A 23554-nucleotide genomic window follows, 5' to 3' on the forward strand; every position below is an offset into this window, starting at 1 on the left:
AAAAACTAACCAAATTACAAAACATTTGTTCATGCTACATAATCTGCATATTACAATATCTAAAATAAAATTTACAAATGTCAGTCATTCTTTGCTGGTGTAAAGTTTGCATAAAACTCTCTCTGCGTTTTCTCTTAAGTAGCTTCTTTGCTGATGCTTTGTCATCTTTCATTTTTTTGTCTTGGTTCATCCTTAAAATTGGTTTCTTCCTTCAACGTACCAAAATCAATATCACCATCATCATTAACCTGAAATGCATCAATTCAAATCATACTACAAACAGATTTGTAATAACAAATATCACTTTAACAACATACCACATACCACACCGTGTTCCAAACCTCCTTTCACTACCTTGTCTCCCAAATCTATATTCATCCAATGCAATATTCTTGGACTTTTTTCTATAGCACCTTTGGGAGGAATCAAATTCTCACAAAACCATACCTAAAAAAAAATTATCATGTTAAGTGTTACTCAAATTAAGAATGTATGCCACAAGACCGAATTCAATTTCAACATTGTAAATGAATAAAGATAACTTACTTGCAACATGTATACACAACCATCCACATAAACGTTCGTTTTGGCATTTTCTTTCTTCAAAGCATCTGAAGCTTTGTTCAAACCACATACCAAAAATCGGTACACTAAACTTCCCCAACTATATTTAGCCAAATCATTTAAATTATCAACAATTTCAAATAATATGGGAAACACTGTCCCATTACGTTTTGGAATTAATATCTCACAAATCCCCACCAATATGTACAAGCTACAAAAAGGAGAACAAGGAATGGTTTTTACTTTCTTCATCAAACATTTGTAAACCAATTTCAAATGTGTTGTTCTATTGCCAATGTATTTCACACAACTACTTCTTCCCATCTTGGCCTTTAAATCAATATCTTTCCCATCTAAACTCAACCCCAAACCTAAACAATAATCTTTTTCTTTCATAGGCACAACTTTCTCTGCAATTATAAAACCACCACTTGAATCCACCCATTTAGGCACCAACTCAGTCAAGATTTTCCTACCAACTTTAATATTATCAGTCAAATCAAGAAACCACCGAAAAGCAGTGCCCGCAATAAGTGACCGGTGTTCCTTTCTCAATCGTTTGTTCAAACTACATATGAACTTTGTGGAAACCGAATGACGAACCGTCAACTGCATACAAATTCCAAAAACCAAAACTTCAAAACCCTAAATCAAAAAAAAAACACACAAAACCCAAACTCCAAATACCAAGCATTAAACACCACAAACCAACCAAAGATTAACGCGCTTACCCAGGTCAAAGAAGTCGCCATTTCGCAACACGAACACACAAACAACCAAAAGATGCAATAACCGCAACACCCACCTTGATAACGAAGGCAAAGAGGGCAACCACAATGACCAACGACATTCAGATCACAAAAACGAAGCCGAAAACGATTTGGGATGATCGTAAGGGAAGAGAACGAACCTCTCAGAGAAACTCCACAACTGATGAAACAGGGAAGAAAGAGAACTTTTATGTGCAATGAATCTGGCCAAGGGCAAACTCGGAAAAAAAATTTCAAACCATTTCATATTATATGACGTCACTTTTTTGGAATTTCTTAAAAAAAAAACACCCAATGACAAGCCGACACGTGGCGTTGTCAAAATAGTGTCAAATGAAGAGTGTTAAAATATCGGGATCCTAAATAAAACCATGCAAGAATTCCCACCCTCTCAACCAATTTAATTAGAGCAACAAAGTTTCCCCCAATTTATTCCTAAACAATAAGGTTAAACCCATTTGGAGGTCCCTATTTTCGTGTTTTTGTCCCATTTACATCCCTGTCTTTTATTTTTTGCCAATTAAGTTCATAAGATTGAAAAATTGAAAGAATTTGACCCCTGCCGTTAAATGAAGTTAACGAGGTTAAGTTTTTGATGAATTATGAGGGTGATATGGATAATTTTGGAGACGTGGCGTGCAAAAACCCTTAGACATGGCTTTTTATTAATGAACCCCATTCTAGTTGGCATTTTCTAAATGAAACATTTAAAATTGGAGTTTTTATGAGATTTTAAAATTAGGGTTAATTAAAATTTGAATTGAGAAGAGAAAATCTGAAACTTCAAATTGGCAGAACGTCAATCATGGAAGCATCTTCGGCTTTGCGTTCATTATCAAGCCCATATTCACCTGCAAACAGAAACTAACCAAGAATCGCGCCTCCGCAGCAACAACCAAAAATCACCATCTTCATCATGAACCAAAAGATGCAAAGCTCCTCGCATGGCCGTCATCTCCTTCGCACAACCTGCATCAGAAATCGGGACCAGAGAAAAGCAAATTTGCGCAACAGCCCAATAACCCCAAATCAAACCCTACGAAGAACCCTAATTGCAAATTTCCAAATTCAAAACTAGGGTTCTACAATTCCCAAATTCAAAACTAGGGTTTCGCAATTCCTAAATTCAATTTTGTTTTCTGTTTTTAAAAATTTTGTGCTACCTCTTTTGTTTTAAAAGCAACAAAGGCATAGCCCTTGTTTTCACCAGTGTCCCTGTCTTTCATTAATCGCACCTCAAGAATGTCACCCATCGACTCGCACAAATCCCTTAAATCATCTTCACATACATCCCGAGGAAGTCCACCAATAAAGACTTCAGAACCATGAGGTGGAAGGGCAAGAAGTTCGTCATGCTTCTCTTTCTCATCTTCATCAATGAATGACGGTTTTTGATCATCATCTCCAAATTCAGTGGCAATGTCACTTTTTTCTGCTTCAGGTAATTGGTCCTTCCCACCAACCTCTGTTGTTGAGTCTTCGTATTCATGTTCTTCAACACTACCTTCAGCGTTTTCATCTTCACCTTCATTCACTCCATCATCATCTATTTGTTCTTCAACATCATCATCAATCTCTTCCATGAAATTTTCTTCATCAAGGTCCACTCGCTTGTCAATTTCTGCACCTTCTGACATGATTGATTCAGGCTTTTGTCATGAACAGCTGAATAGCAGTGCTAATAAATGAAGGGTTTTCAGATTAGCTTCTGAGTGAGTTTCGGTTTTTTGATTCTTCTTCTTCGTTTCATTCTCACCCTTCTTCCTATACACATCTCAGTCTTTATCTGATGAAGAAACATTTGTCTGATGAAGATACAGAGGATGGGATTGGAAGAAGAGGTGATAAAGTATGGAAGATGACATTTTTTTAATTTAAAAATCAAACATTTTTTATGTCAAACTTAAAAAAATTGCACGTATAACACTCTCTGCAAGCCACGTCTGAAATAACATCCACGTTACCCCCACAGCTCATTAAAAACTTAACTCCGTTTACTTGATTTAACGGTAGGGGTCAAATTCTTTCAATTTTTCAATCTTAGGGACTTAATTGGCAAAAAATAAAAGACGGGGATGTAAATGGGACAAAAACACGAAAATAGGGACCTACGAATGGGTTTAACCAAACAATAATTAACATATTCACAGTCAGTTATTATAAAACATGCAACTCAACCAGTTCAACAATTAATTACATAACTAAAACAGCCAGTACCAAGTACAACACAGTTAAACGACATACAATCACTCAATAAATTTTATCTAGCTCTCCTTACCTGAAAAACTTATCAGTTTACTTGACAGGGACACTCTAAATAGTATTCCTCACAGCAAATTTCAAAGACACCCTATAAATCACCCAATGGTGATAAAATTAGCTTTCTAGGCTAGAAATTAACACAAATTTGAAGTAGAACGCTTCTAGTGACATGCATTCAGTAAAATAGCAATGCCCTAGGTTCTAGAAACGGTGGAGAAAAGGGGAAAGATGACTTACCGGTAGAAACAAGAAATTGTTCGGTCCGTAACGGAGCTCTTGACACGGTGAACGTTTGAGCACCACCTATTCAAAGATTGAATAGTTAAATTTGCTGGGAATTTAGAGAGAAGGCAGAAAAATTATTTTAGGGCAAAAAGGATTTTCTATTTTCTAGAGAGAGGAGGAGAAAGTTGGCAGAATAAGAAAGTTGACTTTTGGAGAAAGACCCCTGCTAAGGTCATGTGCCCTTAGTCTAATGGGTTTGACTATCTCCAACTAGAACCCAATACCCTTTTTACCTTATTACATTCTTATCCCCATTTTCTTTTTATAAATATTTATAAATTTTACCAGGTTGTTACAACCATTACTTGTTAATTTAGTTTATAAATAAATTATTAACACTAAAAATAATTTTATACTATAATTTAAAATTATTTTATTTATAGAATTTTTATTTTAAAATAAATATTTAAATTGTAACCAATATTAAAATAATGATTATTCTTTATTCTAAAACCATTCATCCATAACTAACCTAACTAGTCAACGCTATCTACGGTTAGAAATATGAAATATCTTAATAACAGCTTAGTAGTGTGACAGTGACATTATCTGTTAGTGTTTTTGGTATTTTAACCGGACCCTGACTTAGCTTGAAACTGGCAGTCAGAATAATCAGAACGAAAAAGTAACATATATCAGCATCAACATGGGTGGTGGTGATTATATTGTTCCTCATGGTATTTGGTCTTCTGCTATTTCTTGAAAGGAAATGTTCTTTCTAATGTTTGATCAAATTATCCATGTCCCAATATTCAGGTACAGAGGAAGATTCTTGCTCCGAGGAAAATTCTCTCTGGTTTTCTTCTCATTCCTCATTTGGTATCGGGTATGATAACTACCAATCACTTGGTTGACGTTAGCATAGAGTTATGGTGATGATTTTGTGATCTCCAATGTTTCAGGGACAGTATGATCTTGCAGGATGAAAGCTACAAGATAGAAAGGGGGTCGATTTACGGTGATATTGATGAAGAAAGCACAAATCCTTTTAATGTTAATCTTGAAGTCACTGAAAAGATAAAACCTAGTAACTACCTACGATGTTGTTGTGATGAATTGAAGATTCATAAAAGGGATTTGAAGAGGGAGAAACAAAACATTTTGAGGTGTTTATTTGTTGTTTTTCATGGTTCAGATGGTTTGTTTGTCTAATAGTATGCAGCATGTTTAGGCATCAACAGTTGTTTGGTTCCTAATTGTGGTCAAGTAGGATTAGTCTTTCTATGATTTGGTTTGAGCACAAAAAATTTAGAATAGTATCATGTAGATTAGATCATAATATTTGTTAGTTAATGTCTAATTTTACACTTGTTTTTTGTCCTTGTAATGCCTTGAAATGCCTCATTTTGTGCTTCCCCTATGCTGTATAAATGCAGGCCTCTGCCATCCTCTTTCTTATCCTTATTTTTCATGTAATACTTAAGTATGTGATTGAAACTGATATGCATATCATTCTAAAATCATCTTTTAAATGTTTTTGAGAGCATGCATAGTTGCAGAGCTCATGAGTTATAAGGCTATTGCAAGTGTGATATTTAATATTGATTGTCATATATTGTGGTCTCATTGGCTCAGATATAAGCCTGGAGCATGGATTGAGAAGGTTGGTGGCTTAGAGAGAAGTGATTATGATGTACCAAAGACAACATGCCTCTTAATGGTTGGTCCAAGTGGATCTGGGAAAAGTAGTCTCATAAATAGAATCTCTAAAGTGCTTGAGGATGATAAATTTGCACCACCAAGAGCACAAGAATCATGTATAACTTTTAGCGCATCAATTTAGATATCGATTTCAAGAAAGAAGAAATAATTCCATTTCATGATAGCATATATCTTAGTACATTATTCACCTAAAGAATTTCCTATATCTTTTTATGCCAGATAACTCATATACAGAGAATGGAACATACTTCCTGCAGGAGTATATGATGCCAAGATCTTCAAATTCTTTTTGTTTGTATGATACACGCAGTTTGTCATATAACTTGGACAAAGATAAAGATGAGAACATTAGAATGTTGAAGGGTTGGATGACAACAGGTGTCCGTCATGGAGAGCTTGTTGTCAGGTTTGAATATTTAATACACTTAATTACCTCATCTACTCACATTAATTTTTACTTCAATTTTGTAATCACATATCAGGAAAACAGATAGTGAGAGATTGAGGAAAAGTTTGGAGACCAAAGCTCACAAGAACGGTTACTTTTCCAGTGAGACAAGAAAAGTTAATTTTGTAATATATGTTGTTAATGGTCTTCTGGTTCTGAAAGCAATGAAGAATGCTGGTGCTTTGGAGGCACAGTACGTTGAAACAATTGTTTCTACTTTCAATTTCCCATTCCTATCATTTAAAGGTATTTTTCATTGCTCAACCTTTTATAAATGTTATACTGCTAGAATAATTTCTATATGATGCAACTGCACATTGATTCAGAATTTGTATTATCTTATATGAAGTACACGTGATTTTTCTGACTTGCTTGAGGAATTTTAAAGTGGGTGTTTGTCACCTCGATAGAAGGTGAGAGAAGGAGAGAGAGAGGGAGACAGAAAATGAATGTGCTAAGTTAGACTTTTGGACAGAGAGGACACAGGACCTTTGTATATTGTCTTGAGTTCATCTCTCTTTTCATTTTCTTATGAGAATTATACTAAGTACAAGCTTTTTGTTACGGTTAGAAGTAGATTTAAGGTTAACTCAACCTCACAGTTTATAAGGTGAGGTTTACACCCACTTATATATACTAAATTGGTCTTATCTATAGTCGATATGTACTTCCAACAGTTACTAGACATCAGTTTATATCAATAGGAAAGTGAATTGTAGAATACAATTCTAGTACTATAAAACCTAGACAACCCATATAAAGAATTACGACATCCCTCTTATCAAATTCTCAAGATAATGGATCTGTGGATCTTGTTTCTTATTTACTATCAATTTTTTCATTTTTACTTGACATAAGACTCAAACTCAGACTTGAATTCCTATGAGTGCCAATGTAGTTGCTCTTCATAATGTATTGTACAAATTAAGGACTATGTGCTATTAACTTTGATATTAACCAGATCTCTCATCATTCATCTTATATACACCGTGGCGTAGACCAAATTACTGTTTCCTATACAGAATATGATTGCTTATTTCTATTACCTGCAGATGAGAAACCAGTACTTGTTTTCACTCATGGGGATCTTCTTTCACACACTGAGCGTGCTCATGTACGTGGACATCTGGGAAGAGTATTGGGAATTCCACCCACCAAGCAAATATTTGACATCCCAGGTACCTTTCTAATTTTTTCACTTGACACCTTTCCTCTTCATTGAATGTTATTTCACATCACTAAATTCATAGAAATTTAAAAACTTTTATCTATTCTGCAGATTGTGATTGTCCAGTAACTGTGTCTGCAATAGTTGGAATGCTACGATATAGTCTTGCACATGCTGACAGAAATTTTCCTCGGAAATGCATTGTTGAGGATAAGGTATGTGTTATTTGCCCAAATAAATTCATTAAATGAGAAATGTAACCCTCCAGCGTTTGTGATTTCCATAGTTTTCAGCCAATAATAGGATATATGTTTAGAAGATAGAGTATAAGAAAGTGTGTTGATATCAGTTCTCTCTGACTATATTTGTGGTCTCTTTTTGGTTTTTACTATTAGGGTGTTAACCAAGCTATTACTGAAAATGAATTTAATGCTAATCTCATCCCTTACCAATTTGCTTAAACTTAAAATTAAGTGTTTTGAAATAAATAATTTAAAATAGAAAACCATTTGTTTTAAAAGTAGAAAGAATTTGCTTATTAAAATAAGTGGAAAACTGCCTATAATAGGCTCATTAGACAAACACAAAACAAAGTCTACTTAAAAAAATAAGTACAAAACTAAAACAAGAAAATAAAGTCTTTTGTCATTGGAGCTGCACTGGAAATGAATCCGTCCTTATGAGATTGGTTAACATTTTTTCCTTTTGTTTTGATGGTTTTGAAGGTATTAATTGTCTTTTTTTATTTTCCTTTATTAGTTTTTATTTGTTCTTTGTCAAAAAGTCCTTTTGTTTTTCATCATTCTTGCATATTAAGTTGTTTATAGTATGCTCTTTTGGCACTGCGAAAGACTTCTTATTAAATTTGCTATCTGAGGGTGGTTGCAGGTTCATAAAGTATCTCTGTCAGTATACATGATTATGCTGATTTTAGGAATAGGAGTGGCTATTGGCTTTGCACAAAATACAGAAGTACATGTTCCACATCCAAAACCAAGAGTTCTCAAGAGCAAGCCAAAGATAGAGTGGCATAAAATTAGGCACATATGGTAGTTGCGAATATTGTTGATATGGCATAAAATTAGGCACATAATGGAGATTTTTCGTTTGGTTGATTTGGCAACACTTAGCATGAAAATGTATAGGAGTTATCACTAAATATATCATAATATACCTTTAAATAACAATAATTAGAAGAATCTCATTTAATAAATCTTTGCCATTTTAACTTAATGTATTAAGTGAAAAATACTAAATTAAAAAATTTACTGTTTTTTTTCCTGAAAATATAATAAATTTCTTAATTTTAATTTGTTTTACCTTTTCTATTATGAAATGTAATACTATTTTTAGGTTGAAATGTTCAGGAATTGCTCTTTCTACAGAAAAGATCTCACCACTCCAAAGTTCCTTAAGTTTTTTCAATCAACTCAACTTTAAAAATGAAAAAAATAAAAAGTATTATTTTACTTATTGAACAACAATAAAGATTATTTTGATGAACTTTCAGAAATAGGAGACTTAAAAGGTGAAGATGAATAATTAGATGAACTTCTCCTGTTTATTGTGATTGAGAAGAATGCAAATTTCTAACTTATGTATGCAAAAACGCGAAAATACCATGTACAATCTACGAAAATTGAGTGTCAATAAAATTTACTGTTTTACTTTACATACTATTTTGGTTTAAATGAATAAAGTATACTCATTGTCAATATAATTAATAGGTGGAAGTAATTGTTTAAGATTTTTCATTTCTAATTATTTGATATGATCCACAGAACACTCCCTTTTACTGGTTACACTTCTCAAAATACTTTCTAATTGATCATTCATGGAAAATGCACACAAGAAGATGGACTAAAAGTTGAATCAGTGTAAAAGCAAGCAAATTTATTATAGGACATAGAGTTAGAACTCTTACGCTTTTATTTGTGTCATGACAGCAATAGTCACCATTCTAACACTAGAATAACATCATCACATATTTAGACCAAACGGATTTGTTTTTTATAACAATCTAAAAAGTTTCTTAAATATTTATTTATGTGTATATAAACTCATTATTCAATATTTAAAGTCATGATACAATGTTATTTCTTCTACATGCCATTGATTTCTATTTCTAAAACTTGTTTGGTAACTACTTTAAACAGAGCACTTCAGTACATTTCTATTTTCTAAAATTTCTAATTTTTAGTAAAACAAAATTCCTTTGAATTAAATGCCCAATTAACTTAATGACATAAAAAGTATCTTAAATGTCCCGAAACAAAAGCATGATCAAAAGGTGAAATTCAAAAAAAAAAAGGCAATGAAACACAACAAAATAGTGTAATCTTGCACGTGTGGTTTATATTATGATGATTGTATTATGTACACAAATATAGATGTAGAAATAACATCTGAAAAAATAAGAGAGTTTTTTTTTATATATTTACTTTGACTGTTCTTTTATATATATATATATAATTATGAATGGGGTCTGCTAACTTGCCTGTTTTTCAGTTGGTACATTTTAGCAATGTGTACCAGATTTCAGTAGAAAAAAATACCCTTATATATCATGAATTAAGTTTTAAGGTTAAGGATATTTTAATAATTTTCATTTTCAAAATTAAAAAAATAAAAAAAGAAACCCTCCAAACCCTTACCCACCTCTCTCATCCCTCGCAATCCTTTCTCTTTCATCTCTCTCCGACCTTTTCTCTGTCATCCCTACTCTAGCCCCAATTGAAACAAATCAAACACTTGCCTTATTTTAAAAATTTTCATTCTCAAAACTGAAAAAAGAAACCCCAAACCCTTCATTCCTCTCAATCATTTCTCCTTCATCTCTCTCACTCAAACATTTTCTCTGTCATCTTTGCACTAGCTCCAACTAAAAAAACACTCATTATTAAACAATTTACTTTTGTAAAGAGTTGAGTCATTGACATATTCACCTTCCGAAAAAAGTTCATTCATAATCTCTTTAATTTCATTATCTTCACTATATATATTACAGTCGACTGACACAACTTGCACCAAGACATATGAGCATCCTTCCTTTACATTCTGCGTAACATTGCTCCGTGGCTATTTAATTTTTTTTTGGTAGAAATTCATTAACTTGTTTTCCTTTACTAAAGAAAAAACAAATCAAAATACAATAAAATTCTCAACGATAAAATCAAACAATAAAAATTCTAAATCTTGAAATTTTATTTAAAATTATATAAAGAAAAAATTAGGTGCTTTAATTTTTTTTATTTATGTAAGTATTTTTTTTTCTCTAATCATTTTATTTAATAATGAGTGTTTTTTAGTTGGTCCTAGTGCATAGATGAGAGAGAAAAATGTTTGAGTGAGAGAGATGAAGGAGAAAGGGTTGAGAGGAATGAAGGAAGTGAGTAAGGGTTTGATTGTTTTTTTTTGGGTTAAATATGTTTTTAGTCCCTATATTTTGGGACGATTTTGGTTTTAGTCCCTCTTTCAAACTATAGTACAACTTAGTCCTTCAACTTTAGAAAACTCTGGTTTTAGTCTTTTTTACCAAATTTTTTTAACTTTATTTGTTGTTTCAAACGCGTTTCTCAGTTAACACTGAAGCAAAAATGTGTCAAACAGTGTAAACAATCCAAATGCTATAGTGTAAGGTGCTTGAAACAACAAATAAAGTTTAAAAAATTTGGTAAAAAGGACTAAAACCAGAGTTTTCTAAAGTTGAAGGACTAAATTGTACTATAGTTTGAAAGAGGGACTAAAACCAAAATCACCCCAAAGTATAGGGACTAAAAACATATTTAACCGTTTTGTTTTTTTTTTAGTTTTGAGAATGAAAATTATTAAAATAAGGCAAATGTTTCTGATTTTTTCAATGGGGCTAGAGCAGGAATGACATAGAAAAAGTCTGAGTGAAAGAGATGAAAGAGAAAGAGTTGAGAGGAATGAAAGAGGTGGGTAAGGGTTTGGGGGTTTCTTTTTTTATTTTTTTAATTTTAAGAATGAAAATTATTAAAATATCTTTAACCTTAAAACTTAGAATTCATGATATAAGGGTATTTTTGTCTACTGAAATCCGGTACACATTGTTAAAATGTACCAACTGAAAAACAGGCGTACGCAAGTTAGCAAACCCCATTATGAATTGTTTAGAAATTTTTTAATTGAGTAATATTAAAATTAATTATTTTTTTTAATTTTGAATATAATAAATAAATAAACCTTTCAGAAATAGAATACTTGAACATTAATATTTAGATAAACTTGTTGTATTTGTTGTGATTAGTGGGAATACAAATTTCCTAATTTATTATGGTTTTATTGTTAAATGAGGTCATATTACATGGTATTGAAACTATTTTATTCAAGGACAAAATATAAAGTAGCTATTTTGTAAACATATGATTAGTTCCACACATCCCTTAATTCTTTTGGTGATTTTGATAGTATTTCATTAAAGAAATTACAGTCTCGTGTTTTGTTTTGTTTTTAATTTCATTGCATATTATTGTTTTACCCACGAAAACTTTTTCATTATTTTGACAATATTATTTATACTAACATCCTTTATAAATTATATCAATCTCCCATAATTATTTAAAAAATATTATAATGTGTTTACTATATGGATGGTGATTGTAAATATAAAAAAAAATATATATATATATATAAATACTATTTAAAAAGAATTCTTTATTAATTTTATTAATATTGACATCCTTATAGATTAGATTAATTATTAACTTCTGCTTTAATGGTTTGAAAAATGTCACAGACCTGTTCTTATGATGAAAAGGTGAAAATACTATGTAGAATCTAAAAAAATTTGAGAGTGTGAACAGAATTTACTGTTTTATTTTGCATACTATTTTGGTTTAAATAAATCATGTATACTCATTGTCAATATAGATAATACGTATAAATAATTGTTTAAGATTTGTCATTTGAAATGATCTGATATGATCCACATAACACTACCTTTTGTTGGCTATACTTCACAAAATACAATATTCAATTCAGGTGATTACAGTCATACTTACCCTTTGTTATTGGTATCATGGAATGAATAGATCTCTATTCTAGCAGTAGAATAAAAGCACCAAAGCATTTGAATAACATCCAGTTTAAACCATGCTCTTAGTGAACATCCATACAAAGTATCAAGAATTTATAAGTACTGTGACTTTCAATAACTTCCAGGTACATTAACATTCTAGGAGCTGTGTGCCAGTATGTAAATCTGGATGAATCCCCTCTTTCTTTTTTCTTATGGGGATATGACTATCATGTAAAAAACAAACCAGAAAATAAATAAGAATTTCAAATTTCAAACCATGTTGGTGCTGCTTAACTAGTGCAAAGACAGTAAAATTTGAAAGTGCAAAGAATGATCTGAACTAGTGCTAAATTATTTGAAGTGAAGCTCAAACAAGAGTCATTGCTCCCCAGTTGATGTAGGACTTGGAATACTCTGCAAGAATGAGGCTCTGGCAGAGGTGTCAGTTGAAAAACGTCCTAACACGGCGATCGTAGCCGTACTACTTCCATACTTCTCAATTCCCCTAGAGATCATACATGTGTGACTTGCCTCTACAACTACAATCACATCTCCACCTAACAGTGGGGAAATGGTTTCAGCTATCTGCCTGGTAAGCCTTTCCTGAACTTGAAGCTTGAAACCATAAAAATGTACTATTGATTGTAGAAGTGATTTTCCAATAGGATTGAATCCGTCAGATATGAGGTATCCTATGTGAACAACACCATGAAATGGAAGTAAATGATGCTCACATTGTGACCAAAAGGGTATATTCAGCTCAGAGGTTATTTTTTTGTTTAAGTTATTCCCCTCATTTACATTCAAAGCATCCATCCCACCACGAAGAAAACCATTCAACTTCACATCAAACTTACTGTTTTTAAAGTTCATCAACCATTTCACAAATCTACTTGGGGTCCCTATTAGCTCGTTCCTTAAAGGATCTTCTCCCAAAGATTCAATGATCGAAGCTACAGCAGAGATCATTGTAGGATTGACTGGTCCAATTTTGGAGGAAACTTTGGCTGAGAGAGAAGACTGAGAAGGACACCAGCATGGGTCAGATAATCCTCTGAAGTGAATTTTATCCATGCTGAAACCTCTGAACTTAAGAAGACTAAAGAAATCGTTCCATACATCTGCACTTTTGTTCTCAAAATCCCCAGAACCTGAGGAAACAAGTATCTTAACCCATCCTTCGTGGTTTGTGTCCAGAAAGACTGATTCTATGTCTGGAAAGTGTATGTGTGTACACTGAAGTACGATAGCGACACCTGCAGGCTTTATTCCCTGATGCAAAGCAGAACACATCTCATCTGCCAGACGTTGAGGCTCTTGAAGCCGTTTTGCAAATACATCAGCAACACGTGAGAGCTTGCTCAAACCAACAACTCTTTCACCAGAGGGGACATAACCCACATGACACTTGACCTGGAATGGAAGTAAGCAAGACTCACAATAAGAAAACAGGTCAAGATCTCTAACAATCACAAGTCCACCTGCTCCACCTGCATGACCAACTCTATTATCTAGACCAGCTTCAGGGAACAAAGCACCTTGAACAATGTCCTTCACCTTTTGCTTGTACCCTGGAAGAAGAGATATCCTTACTATTGGTAATAATTTATTATTCAAGAAATATGATAATTTGTATCTTAATACAACACTAAAAGGAAATATTCATGTCGAAAATTATGAAGAAAGGCAAAATATATGAAGTGACGAACCAATAATGGAGAAAGAGATTTGCTTACCATATAAAGAAAGTGTGTTAAGATCATAGAACTTCATTATGGAATAAAATCTTTTCTTGAGTGATTATGTAATGCAGAAAAAAATTGAAACAGTATGCCAAAACCTTCCATCTCTCCAATAGACGTGCATGCATTGCATACATACCCAACTGCATATGCAATGTCAAGGGATTGAAGAAAATGCACCTAGCAACTGCATCCATAGGATGGCAGACACCTTTATGACCAGTTATGTGTCGTATAAAACAGATAGACAAATGACTAGTTTCCACGGAAAACATGCTTTGACCAGCAGTTGGCGCATATCATGATTCATGAATAACATAAATTATTATCTCTTTGGTAATTCTACCTTGCGAAAAAGAAGTGTGACCAAAAACATCTATTTTAAGCTTAGAAACAATAATATTTATGCATGATAAATAATGTAGACCAAAGCAAGGCCATGGCATTCGGAGAAGCACATCAATAAAATAAGGGTATGCAGTGGAGCAGAATTGCTGAAATGAAATTAACAAAGAAGAAAAAATTAATTAAATCAATTCAAAAACTTGACAAAGAACTCTGTTGCAGTGAAGGGACTGACTAAACAACAAAATATCAACATTTTTCAGTAAACTATTCAGTGTCCCTCTCCAAAAGCCTAACCATGTGTAATGCTAGAAATGTTTAAAGAAAAGGAAGTAATCAAAACTAATCAGTATCTTTCTTCACAGTATGTAATTGTGTAAAGGTCCAGGAGATCGAGCAAGTTCATTATAGTACACAGTATGGAATAATTTAAAAAATATGCCTAAGCACTGAAGCTTTTGAGGAACAAGTTGTAAACCAACCCAGTATCATTGACTGTGAGAGTTGGTGATGTTTGTTCGTATTAACAGGCAAAAATACTACACAAGAAATTAATTCTAAATGCTCATTACCTATGTCCATCCCTTTCAAAGCAGGGCAGTCCAACTTACATGGAAAGAACAGATAGTGCACTGTAAAAAGTAACTCAGAATACAGAAAGCCTTTCGATAAGTGACAAATACTACATTTTGTCATGTATATAAAACCCCTTTAATTACTAGACAAGGCTGAGAAAATACATTGATTTACTCAGTTGAATTTGTATCAGTTTTCAGAAATAGCCTTAAACTATTGGGAGGGTGTTCTCTTAATCTTTTTCCATCAAATAAAATAATAAGTCTCTGCATAAGGATTATTTTTGTAAAAATATGATTAATACAGTAGACAATTTGGAGTAAGTTTTGTAAAAAGAACTAGGAAACCTTTTTCCAAAGAGTTAAGAAACACTAAATGTGGTAGTCATCAAACAATAAAAGAAACGAATATCTCCAACTGCAATCGGCTTTTACTTAACCTCTTTCCAAGCAAAAAGACAGTCAGAAGAAATTCTCCATTCATCTAGTTATGTTTGGCTTTTAGTTGGGAAACCCCAACTCAATTCAGAAAGAACTTTCATTTGTCGCAGTTTGTCTTAAAACTCAGTTCAAAATGGAAGAAAATAGAGGGTACTTTTTACAAAGTTAACTCAAACAAGCACTAAAATGAATTATTTAGATCCACGCATCCATAGTTTGTTATTAGATCCAATCATTCACAAAACAAATTGCAAAGGTGAAAAATTGTAGCACTCGCTACCATTCAAATACCAAAGTACATATTGTGTAGCAAACCAAGCAAAAGAAGATAATAGAAACACCTTTTTTTGCATCAAAGAAAATGGAATGGCAAAGCTAAGTCACTCACCTCTGGTTCCTTCACTAAGGGCCTTGGCAACACGAAGTGGTGTCTTTCTCAGTCCTTCCCTGTTCACATCTTCCCCAAGACCCTCCAACAAAACCTTCACAGCCTCCTCAATGGCACCACCATCATTCCCTAACCCCACTTCACCACAACCATTGCTCACTCCATTTTCAATCTCAACAGCGAAACGCCCATCATCCAAACACCCCATTGAAACACCACAAAAATAAAACAAACAAAAAGGGAGCCAAGAATCTCAATATCCCAAACCCCAAATGATTCCCGAAAAAGTTCTCAACTTTTTTAACAACAAATCTGAATCTTCACCAACCCACTTGACAAGTTTCAAGAATACGTTCGGCAGGGTGAGAAACACCCTGAAACAAACGAGTGGTCGTGCAGAAGGAGAAGCTAGATCCAAAATAAATACACAAGAGTAGTTTAAATCACAAATCTGAATGCGGGATGAAGAAGCACATGCAAAAGGGTGGCAGAGGCAGAATCGGTGTAAGAAGAAGGCATATACAGAGGGAACGATAATAACCAACCAAGAAATAAGAGAAGTGGGTAATGAATAACATAAATAAATAAATAAATAAAAGAGAGGCCAATATAAAAGGAATGCAAAATGGTATGGGGGTTGGTAAGTTTGGTAGTGAATGGGGATGGTTGGTTGCTATAAATCAAAAAGTGTATTGGTAGGGACACAAGGGAAGGCAAGAATTTTAGTGAATCTATTGCAACCTTAGTTTGTCTAATGAGATAAGATATGAATTTCCATTTGGAGCAATGATTTTATTTACACTTAATATATACAAATTTTTATTTTATTTATATCAATTTTATATTTAATTTTTTTTATCATTTTCTTCTTATCACATCATATAATTTATATTCTTATTTTTATTTATAATAAGTATTAATTTACATTTTTACTATCTATGAATGATTTTTCAACCATTAAATGGTGGTTTTGAATAAGTGTTAAGCACAAACTACATTAACCTTTGAACAAGGTTTTGGTTTCATGTTTGTAATTTTGGGTGTAATTTAAAGTAATTTTAATTTATATACAAAAATCTATGTTTCACCTTAATTTTCTGGAAAATATTTTATTCATGAGTAAAATGTTCAATTAGTATATTGAAAATTTTACTTTTATGTAGTTGTTGATTGATGGAGGGTTTTACTAATTCATAATTTTTCTTTCATTGATTATCTTTTATAAAAACATTTTTAATTACGAGCACTTTTTCTAAGTCTAATAAATAGTAAATAGAATAGATGTCTTATGATATTTAAAGTCTAAATTATTTATAAAAATGCAAAACCTTTATTTTTATAATGTATACGCATAACCAATAAAAATCATTTTTTAAATCTATTATTTATGTAAGAAATTAAAGAAATTTAAACTAATAATGTATTTGAAAAGTAAAAAGGGACCATTTATATCATGAATAATTAAGAAAACATAAAATTTACTAAAATTTAAATATTATTTTATTAACTGGTTTTTAAAATTTTGATGAATTAAAAAGGACAGATAGAACGACACTCCTTTATTCATTGACACACACCATTTTAGAAAATATACATCTATATATATATATATATATATATATATATATATATATATATATATATATATATATATATATATATATATATATTATCGTATGGTCTCTTAGCATCATCAGGCCAATCACTAAGGTCGACCTACCATCCAGGACGATCAACCAGGTCAACCAATTATCCAGGCTGACATTCAAGCCGACTACCCAGGTCAACCGACCATCAGGCCAACCACCCTGACCGATCATTTGGTTAAATTATAAACGATAATAGCTCATTAAAGTCGCTAATGAAGATTAAGGTGTGATTGGATCGTCATTAGGCTGACGAAAGGTAAAGGCTCATTACAACTTGTATAAATAAGAGTCTAAGGTATGACTTTAGGATCACAATGCACATTGTATGTATCACTTGCTTAGTTAACTGCTCAGTTAGATTACTAACTTGAGCATCGAAGTGCCTATGACAGGTGTCCGCCCGCCCAGCTTGGAGAAGGAGGAGGGAGAGCGAACAATACAACTTGGAGTACTAAAATGACTAGGGAACCCATCCGGCGTTCAACGAGTCCGTCCGGTCTTCAAGACAACCTGGATTTCTAAATAAGGTTTGTCCGGTCTTCAAGGTTCATCCAGTCTCAGACATCATGGAGTGCTTTGAGTAAGAGACTTCGACCACATTTATGCTTTTTCATTGAATGTTAGTGATTTTCTTCTATTCGTAATGCTAGTTAAGATTTGGGCATTCATAGCTTGATTATTTGATTTATGTGATACTGGGAGATACTCATAAACCATGATCTGGAGAATTTCACCCAAAGGGAATATTGCCTAGGGTAGGGATAAGACGTTTGGTTTTCTTAAGCTTCTTTTCGTAATGCAAAATTAGTTATTAGGGATGTCAGGGATTGTGGTCTAATAATTAAAGTTAGGCTTTTTACGTCGAGGGATCAAGTTCTAAGTAATTTAGAAAGTGAAATTAACATTCCAATGAAGAAGATGAGTTCTAATATGCATGAAAGTAAAGTAGGTGAAATCTAACTCCAACAACATTATCATCTCATATCATATTTGTTGAAACAATCGGTATCGTTCTGAGATAGAGTATGACGCAGTGGAATAAAACTTAGAGTAAGCGGAAAGCGTGTTCAGTCACTTTTTAAAATAAGTTGGTCCTTTTTCGAAAATCAATTTTCTTTCAGAAAATTTATCAAACAGTTGATATGCGTAAACAGTAAACAGTGTAGGGAATAGAAAATCACACAAGTAATTTTATACTGGTTCGATTCAATAGAATCTACGTCCAGTCGTTAATCACTATAAAAAGTGATTAACAGTTTCACTAAGAAAAGGGGTTTATAGATTACAACAGTAAAGAATAATTGATAAGATTAAACCTTCCTTCGACGAACGAACCGGAAGAAGAACGCTCTGTTAACTCGAAGAGAACCGCTCCGGCAATCGACCAACGATTCACGAGCTTCTCCTATTCACGAGACCAGGCAGAGCACCTTACTAACTCGAAGAGAACCGCTCCGGCAATCGACCAACGATTCGTGAGCTTCTCCTATTCACGAGACCAGGCAGAGCACCTTACTAACTCGAAGAGAACCGCTCCGGCTTCTCCTATTCACGAGCTTCTCCTATTCACGAGACCTTAATAACCGATTATTGCTTAACCATAATCGATTATTCCAGTAGAAAATACAACTGATAATCGATTATTGCTTGTCCATAATCGATTATTCCAGTAGAAAATACAAGGTTTACGATTTATGTAAGACTTCCCTACTACATTCAATTTCTACAAATTGCTTTTAAATAATTCTAATGTTCTCTTCAAATAAAACTTCTTGCAGCATCATCAAAACAATTTTCTTCAAGATTTACCAATACTCCTTATTGGTAACAATCTCCCCCTTTTTTATGATGATCAAAAATTCAATTTTAAAAGCAACTTTGGCTTACCTGCAAAACATACAAGCTAAGAAACAACAACAAAGTTAGCAGTACATTTATCAATTTGTATTATACTTCTCCCCTTATAGTATTCTTCTCCCCTGATGAACGTTTGGCAAGTGTACCAATCGTTATTGTAGTAACAAAATATCGTCCTCAGGGATTAAATGAGTTGAGTACTAGTTTACTAATTTACGTAATTTTGAGCAACAAAAATATCAAGTAAAATGATGAACATAAACAAATGATTGGAATTCAAATGATATAAACAATGTTAGAGAATTGATTTCGTACCTTTTCATATAAATTCCTCTCCTTTTCAATCGATGTGTAAATTATAATTATCCACTTGAGTTTATTAAGAGCTTGTTTACCCNTAATCCCTTAGATAGGCAAACTTATCTATTGAATTTAAACCCCCAATCCCTTAGGCCAGTTACAAATCCAATAAGATCATGAAGAACAATTATATCTCAATTTCAAACTAACTAGTTGTGCCCAATTTCCCAATTGTGACAACATTTAATCTGTTCTATTTATAAACGCAAGCAATTACCAATCTCCCAATTGTGAAACTGCTCATAGAATAGACATTAAAACATAAATAGAACACAAGGATAATTAAAATTAAGCAAACATCAATTGAAAAGGTTCAGAAAGTATAATCAAAAGTACTACATCAATCCTCTAACAAATGGAAAATTAGTTCTGCATAATGTAAAAGAAGTCCAAAAGCAAAGTAAGAAAAAGCAGAAGAAGAAGAAGAAGCCTTGTCCGTTAATGTCCAACCCTTTTATGTCTCCATCTCCACGTTTTCAAATTCTCCCCCTTCTTTTCCACTAATTTCTCCTTTTTAGGAGAGTGGTTACTCTCTCTCAATAACTTCCTTCAATTTCTCTTTAATTTTAATCTCTTTAAATCAGTCATAAAAGAGATTAGTAACTGCTCCTGGAAAATTTCACAGCCCATGGAAAAATCCTCAATCTGCATGTGCTCTTCTCTGCTTCAATTCTACAATTCCTGACGTGAATTCACAGGTTGTGGTACAAACCACAACTTACTTGTGAAGCTCTCTGTTTTGTATTCTATTTTCTCGAGCTAACTCCACAGGTCGTGAAAACTTTCACAGCTCAGTTGTTGAACTCTCTATTTTGCGTCTGCATTTTGGAGCAAAATCCACAGGTCATGGAACTCTCCACAGCTAAGTCATGGAACTCTCTGGTTTCATTTCTTCATCTTAGACATCAATTCTTCCAAAATTGTGATTTTGTCACTTAGAATCATCAATCTACAAGAAAAAAACAAAACCCCAATGTATGAACCGAAACAGAGATAATGCATGACTAAATCCTTCAATTAATGCAATTACGTATGCAAATGACCTAAACTAAGATATGAATGTAATTACATTTTACTCACACATCATCCCCTTTTTTTATCATAAGCAAAAAGATTAATGTAAAAATCTCCCCCTTAATATGAGCTCCCCCTCAATTATATAAAGTATGCATAAAAGTAACATAAAAGATCATTTAAGTCAAAGGAGAAAGATTTCATTAACTTCATAAAGATCATCACAAAAGAGATATTTAAAACATGGAGAAAATAACACAAAAAATAATCAATTTAGCAGCCTATTTCTAAAATTCAGGACTAGGGGATCTTTCAGGAGGTTGAATATTGAGTTGACCCTCGATGTTAGATAGGCGAACATCAAGATCAAGAAATTGATCAACCATGTACTCATCAATAGATTGCTGCCACTCATAAATCTCTTCAAAGTGTGTCCTTTGTGCTAGACTCATATCCTCCAATTGTTTAGATAACTTTGCAAAGTGTTCTTCCATAGAAGTTGAGGAAGAGGAGGGTATGTTGGATGGTCCAGCATCAGAAGGAGCAGCAGCACTTACTGGGTCAGCCATATGAGTATCGATGTCATCATTTTCATCTTCATCGGGATGGTCATCATCTTTGTGGATAAGAACTCTTCCTCTAGTAATGAATCCCATCTGACGAAAGGTAGTATCGCTAATTTCTGAACCAACAGCTTGAATGGCTTGGATAAGTTCTCCTTCAACATTTACACCTTTGTATTCCAAAATTCTAGAAATAAGAAGAGCATAGGGAAATTGATAGGAATGAGATTTTTTTGCTTTTACCATTGTGTCAGCAATGAGAGCAGGTCAATCGATGTGTATGTGATTTAGAATCCCATACAGAAGAAGCAGATCCTGCTCAGAGCATTGAGCATGGTTGGTTGCTCTAGGACATAGAATCCAGAAAATCAAGTAGTGAATCATCCTTTCTTCAACTTTGAAACCACCAACAAGCAATTGCCTTCGGTTGGTCTGTTGTTCAGGATGACACAGGAAGTATAGGAAAGCCATCAACCTATTGAAATCTTGAAGTCCTAAATGAACTTTTACAGCATCATCCCAGATGGGAAGTTGGGCAACGTTGATCCACACATCATCATCTAAAATTATGCGTACGCCCTTCACCTTAGTAGATATGATCTCATCTCGATATCTCAAGTTAAAGTAGAAAACTCTTATGAGATCGGGATAAATGCATCCTTTTTGCTCTACCAGATGCGTGATTCCATGACCAGCAAAAAGATCTGGAAATTGAAATCCATAGAAACGGAAAAAATCAAGGCGAATATACTTTATCGCCATGATTCTCCTTTCTTGCCAAGAATTTACATAGTCCGCATGTTTTCCTTGATCTGATATCCACCCATCAAAGGTGGCAGGACGTGGGTGAGAGGAAGAGGATGCTCTAGCAGCTCTACAGCGATGTCTTCTTGAATCAGCCATGGAGGAAGTTTAAGAAAATGAGATTTGGAGAAAGAAAGGAGAAATGGAGAGGATTTTAGCTCTAGATTTGATTTCAGCATTATTTGGGTGCAAAGAAGTGTTTAATAATCGATTATGGGGGCTATTCATAAGAAAAATGGAAAAACTAGTCGTTTATGGCCGTTTATAGCCGTTATGGGACGCTCCAACGGCTCTATTTTTGAAATTGTTAGCGTGATAATTGATAATGGCTCGAGATAATCGATTATCTGCTCAATAATTGATGCCCAGAAATTGTGTGATAATCGATTATGCCTGATGATAATCGATTATCTGTTCAAAATTTCTCATATTTGAGTTTTGAGTTTGAATAATCGATTATTTCTTTGTGATAATCGATTATGAAGCGTAAATTTTACGAGAAAGTAAAAATCTTTATGATCTTTTGATCCTAAGACATATCTAATACTCCTAATTCTCTTCTAAGTTCAAAAAATCTATCCTTAGGTAGTGCCTTGGTGAAAATGTCAGCTAATTGATGCAAGGTATCAACATATTCAATTTGGCAATCCTCCTTTTGAATATGGTCTCTTAAGAAATGATGTCTAATTTCAATGTGCTTAGTTCTTAAATGCATTATGGGGTTCTTGGTCAGATTTATAGCACTAGTATTATCACATTTTAAAGGAATATTATCAAGGAAGATATCAAAGTCTTCTAGTTGTTATTTCATCCATAAAATTTGGGCACAACAATTGTCGGCTGCAATATATTCAGCTTCAGTGGTAGACAAAGCTACACACGCTTGTTTCTTTGAGTGTCAGGGCACCAAAGAACATCCCAGAAAATGACAAGTTCCACTAGTACTCTTTCTATCAATTTTACAACCACCATAATATGCATCAGAGTAACCTATTAAACTAGGTGAAGCATCAGAGGAATACCAAAGTCCAAATGAAGTAGTTCCTTTAAGGTATTTTAAGATTCTCTTGACAGCAGTCAAATGGGATTCTTTAGGATTGGCTTGATACCTAGCACACACACACATACACTTTGCGTAATATCTGGTCTACTAGCAGTTAAGTATAACAAAGATCCTATCATGCCTCTAAACATAGTTTCGTTCACTCCTTTTCCAGATTCATCCTTATCTAAATAGCATGAAGTACCCATAGGTGTACTGGCTTCTTTGCAAGTATCCATACCGAATTTCTTAAGAATTTCTCTACAATATTTTGTTTGGGAGATGAAAGTTCCTCCATTCATTTGTTTTATTTGTAGTCCTAAGAAGTAATTTAGCTCACCCATCATAGACATCTCAAACTCTCCTTGCATTATTTTTGCAAATTCTTCACACAAAGAGTCATCAGTTGATCCAAATATGATATCATCTATATAAACTTGCACAATCAAAATGTGTTTGACTACCTTCTTAAGAAATAAAGTTGAATCAACCTTTCCTCTAGAAAAATTATTATCAATTAAGAAAGTACTAAGTCTTTCATACCAAGACCTAGGTGCCTGTTTAAGACCATACA

The 23554-nt window shown here is 33.3% G+C and overlaps 2 protein-coding genes across 3 annotated transcripts; one reads left to right on the top strand and one right to left on the bottom strand.

Moving 5' to 3' along the window:
• Positions 1–4442: 4442 nt before the first annotated feature.
• Positions 4443–8373, top strand: LOC106758826. 2 transcript variants are annotated; one of them, XM_014641818.2, is made up of 9 exons: positions 4443–4558; positions 4638–4707; positions 4784–4987; positions 5457–5638; positions 5763–5949; positions 6026–6237; positions 7044–7169; positions 7271–7374; positions 8048–8373. In XM_014641818.2, the coding sequence occupies exons 1-9, from the start codon at positions 4528–4530 to the stop codon at positions 8210–8212; spliced, it is 1281 nt and encodes a 426-aa protein (XP_014497304.1). In that variant the 5' UTR covers positions 4443–4527; the 3' UTR covers positions 8213–8373. The 2 variants fall into 2 exon arrangements, with proteins under 2 accessions (XP_014497304.1, XP_014497305.1); XM_014641819.2 differs by having other exon boundaries at positions 4486–4537.
• Positions 8374–12291: 3918 nt separating this feature from the next.
• LOC106759526 (GTP cyclohydrolase 1) lies at positions 12292–16387 on the bottom strand. Its single transcript, XM_014642735.2, has 2 exons — positions 15692–16387; positions 12292–13771 (listed from the first exon to the last, which is right to left on the bottom strand). Exons 1-2 carry the CDS (start codon positions 15897–15899, stop codon positions 12579–12581), a joined length of 1401 nt encoding a protein of 466 aa, XP_014498221.1. The 5' UTR covers positions 15900–16387; the 3' UTR covers positions 12292–12578.
• Positions 16388–23554: the final 7167 nt, after the last annotated feature.

Source organism: Vigna radiata, chromosome 4 (genome assembly GCF_000741045.1).
Source record: "Vigna radiata var. radiata cultivar VC1973A chromosome 4, Vradiata_ver6, whole genome shotgun sequence".
NCBI classification, from domain to species: domain Eukaryota; kingdom Viridiplantae; phylum Streptophyta; class Magnoliopsida; order Fabales; family Fabaceae; genus Vigna; species Vigna radiata.